We start from the raw sequence: 3,059 nt of genomic DNA on the forward strand, positions 1-3,059 counted from the left end.
CCTTTTGTGTGCTCAAGATTGTAACTCTGATTCGTGTACATCTACAAGAGACTCTAATTTGTGGAGATTCCTTGCGAGAGGGAACCATATTAATAAGGAAGACCGTGGCACTTAAGTTTGATCTTTGGATTACTTGAGAAGAGTTGAGTGCAACTCGTGTTTATTGGGACACCACAACGTGGATGTAGACAAGCATTTCAGGCTTGGCCGAACCACGGGATCGTGTGTGTCTCTTTGCATTTACTTTCTTGTGATTTTATCTCTTATTTAGTTCTCCATATTCACTTGAAATATTGCTTTTAGTTTAATTTACATCTTGAAAGAGAAATCAAGTAAAGGGAATTTTTCTCTCCTCTTCTCAACTCAAACTTGATTTATATTGCACTCACTCTTATTTTAGATCAAGTTTGTGGTTTTTAGTGTTGATTTTGCAGAATCACCTATTCAACCCCTCCCCCTCTAGATGCTCTCAATGAGCGGAGACCTGAGAGGCGATGGTCGATCAGGGCCTTCTAGAGGCTAGAGCGTTGGCTGGTCGATCGGGGACTAAGCGATGATCAGAGGAGGGTGGCCGGGGCATACCGCAGGGTGAAGCGTCATTTGTTCGTTGAGGCGAAAACTAAATAGAACAATGAGACAAAAGTAGAACTTAGCAAAGTGTACATACTAACGGGAGAAGGAGAAGCGGACCCACGTTATGGCGAGTGGGGGCACAAACTCCCATTCATTTTTTCTGGTTTTTGTGGACCCCTATCTTATTACTATAGATAAGAAAGTCCATTGATAAGTAGACCTCTATTTAAGCCCCCATTTAGACGTTGGCCTCCCTCAGATCTTGGGCTGAGTCTGCCCCTGAGTGTAAAATCCCAAGGAAAAAGGACTTGGTACCCATGCATACCATCCTTACTTTTGAGTAGTCTAGCAATGACACAAATGCTGAATTTTATTGGATCATTTCTTCGTACAAGATTTGCAAATTACATGAGTGAAAATCGACTCGAGATCGAATGGGCACCAAACTAAAACAGAAATTCCAATCATTTACGACTACTGCACACTTAAATCCAAGTATGAAAGATGACGCATGCATCCAGAAATGAAACCAAAGCAAGAACACCACTGCACGGATGGCCACTCCATGGAAGCTAGAAGTGGTTGACCCTCCTGCAGTTGTGCCTGATCTCGCCGGCGCTCCCGGTGAGCGGCGAGATGTTGCCCATCTTGACCATGGACTTGGCGAAGTGGTCGAAGAAGAGGCCCTGGTCGGCGGCGTAGCGGTGGACGAGGTCCATGGTCTCGCGGCTCTGCGTGAGCAGGATCTCGTCGGAGCTGAGCAGCCCGTTCATGGCCAGGATGTTGTGGTAGTACTGGTTGTCGAACCGGAACTGGGTCACCAGGTCCAGCGCGAACAGGTTCTGGTCGCCGCCCGACCGCGGGCACCGGCCCCGCAGCTCCGCCGCGTACGCCGGGTTCAGCGTCCGGTCCACCTGCCCGTTGTTGTTCTGGCCGTACAGCCGCTGCCGGAAGCTCACGCACCGCGAGTCGCCGATGGTGTGCCCCCCTGCGTTCAGTTGTTCGTTGCAGTTGGAAGGATATGTATACTATCGCAGTATACTCCTAAATGTGATGGAGTGCAATGCAACTGATCCAACGCGCGCGCATGCACGTGTACTGTGTACTGTACCTGAGAGTGCGACGAGGTCGACGATGTCGAGGCCTTGGTTGGCGAACTTGCCGATGATGGTGGGGAGGGAGTCGTTGGGAGCAGGGATGAGGTTGTTGGAGCCGCTCAGGCTGGCCGTCAGCGAGTCCCTCCTCCCCAGTGGCACCTCCCAGCCAGGTCCGCCGGTCTGCATGCAGCTCGATCGGCGACCGAGACCATCGACGATCGGGGTGACGATAATGTAAATGTATAGACGACGCTGCAAGGCTGCATCAGTTCGTATCGATGGGTACCAGGACGACGGAGTCCCTGGCGGCGACGGCGACGATGTCGGCGCAGGAGACGGTGTGCGGGCAGGCGTGCTCGAGCGCGGCCTTGATCTCGTCGATGACCTCGAACCCCCGGAGCGAGTCCTTGTTGGGGTTGGACCGTTTCTCGGTGACGAACCTGCCGCTGCCGTCGGCGTCCAGCAGCACGGAGGCGTCGCAGCCCTGCACGAAGCAGTCGTGGAAGTGCATCCGCAGCAGGGACGCCGCCATGCGCGGGTCCTCCGCGTGCGCCTTCGCCACGAGGGACCCCACGATGGCCTCCATCTGCGGGCACGCGTGGCCGTAGAAGTGCGGCAGCAGGGGGAGCCCGCCCGGCACCGGGTGGCCCGAGCAGATGAGCACGGACGACAGCACGGCCAGCACCGCGACCGCGAGGCCGCCGCTGCTCCACTGTTGGCGCGCCATAGATTATTTACCTACTCAAGCTGTCAAGCAACGTTCCGAGTTCTCTCAGTAGCTTGCTCACACTCGCACGATGGTACTAGCTTTGCTCGAGTTGATTTATTGACGGAGTGTGGAATGGGCACGTATTTATAGGACAAAACCACAAGCCTGAAACGGAAATGACAAACACGATTCGGTATTAGCTACTATATGACTCTATGAGTAGTGGTCTAGTGGAGGAGCCGGTAACGCATGGCTGGTCTTTCCAGCTCTGACTCTGACCTCACCTCACCTTCCTCCGTTTAGCTTTTCGCGGGGGTAAGTACAACCTATACACCATGCATGCATGCCGAGCTTACCGGCTCCGGGACACGTACAGAACGGGGAAAGCAATGGGCAAAGTGACGCGGCGCTTCTATAATGCTCGCATCTGCCCTCATCAGCTTGGCTGTGTCACCTAAAAGCCTTGTGCTAAAATAATCTCTAGAACATGAACATGCATGCAGGCTCGTTTTGCTGAGGGGCTGTATAGATGGAGTCTGCCGTTTGTCGTGACCAGCGGCCGACACATATCCGTCGGGGATGCATGATAAAGAATGTGCTAGTTTCAAATAAAGCCACATTTGTAAAAGCAGCATTTTCTGTCCATTGGATGGAAATCCAGCCGAGCAGCAGCCGCCCTC

General features: G+C 53.1%; 1 protein-coding gene across 1 annotated transcript; it reads right to left on the reverse strand.

Annotated features, from left to right (window-relative positions):
* Positions 1–926: 926 nt before the first annotated feature.
* Positions 927–2,478, reverse strand: LOC100216859 (Peroxidase 72). The gene is made up of 3 exons (NM_001359512.1): positions 1,957–2,478; positions 1,685–1,850; positions 927–1,561 (listed from the first exon to the last, which is right to left on the reverse strand). The coding sequence occupies exons 1-3, from the start codon at positions 2,395–2,397 to the stop codon at positions 1,146–1,148; spliced, it is 1,023 nt and encodes a 340-aa protein (NP_001346441.1). The 5' UTR covers positions 2,398–2,478; the 3' UTR covers positions 927–1,145.
* Between the last annotated feature and the right edge of the window lie 581 nt (positions 2,479–3,059).

This window comes from Zea mays, chromosome 2 (assembly GCF_902167145.1).
Source record: "Zea mays cultivar B73 chromosome 2, Zm-B73-REFERENCE-NAM-5.0, whole genome shotgun sequence".
NCBI classification, from domain to species: domain Eukaryota; kingdom Viridiplantae; phylum Streptophyta; class Magnoliopsida; order Poales; family Poaceae; genus Zea; species Zea mays.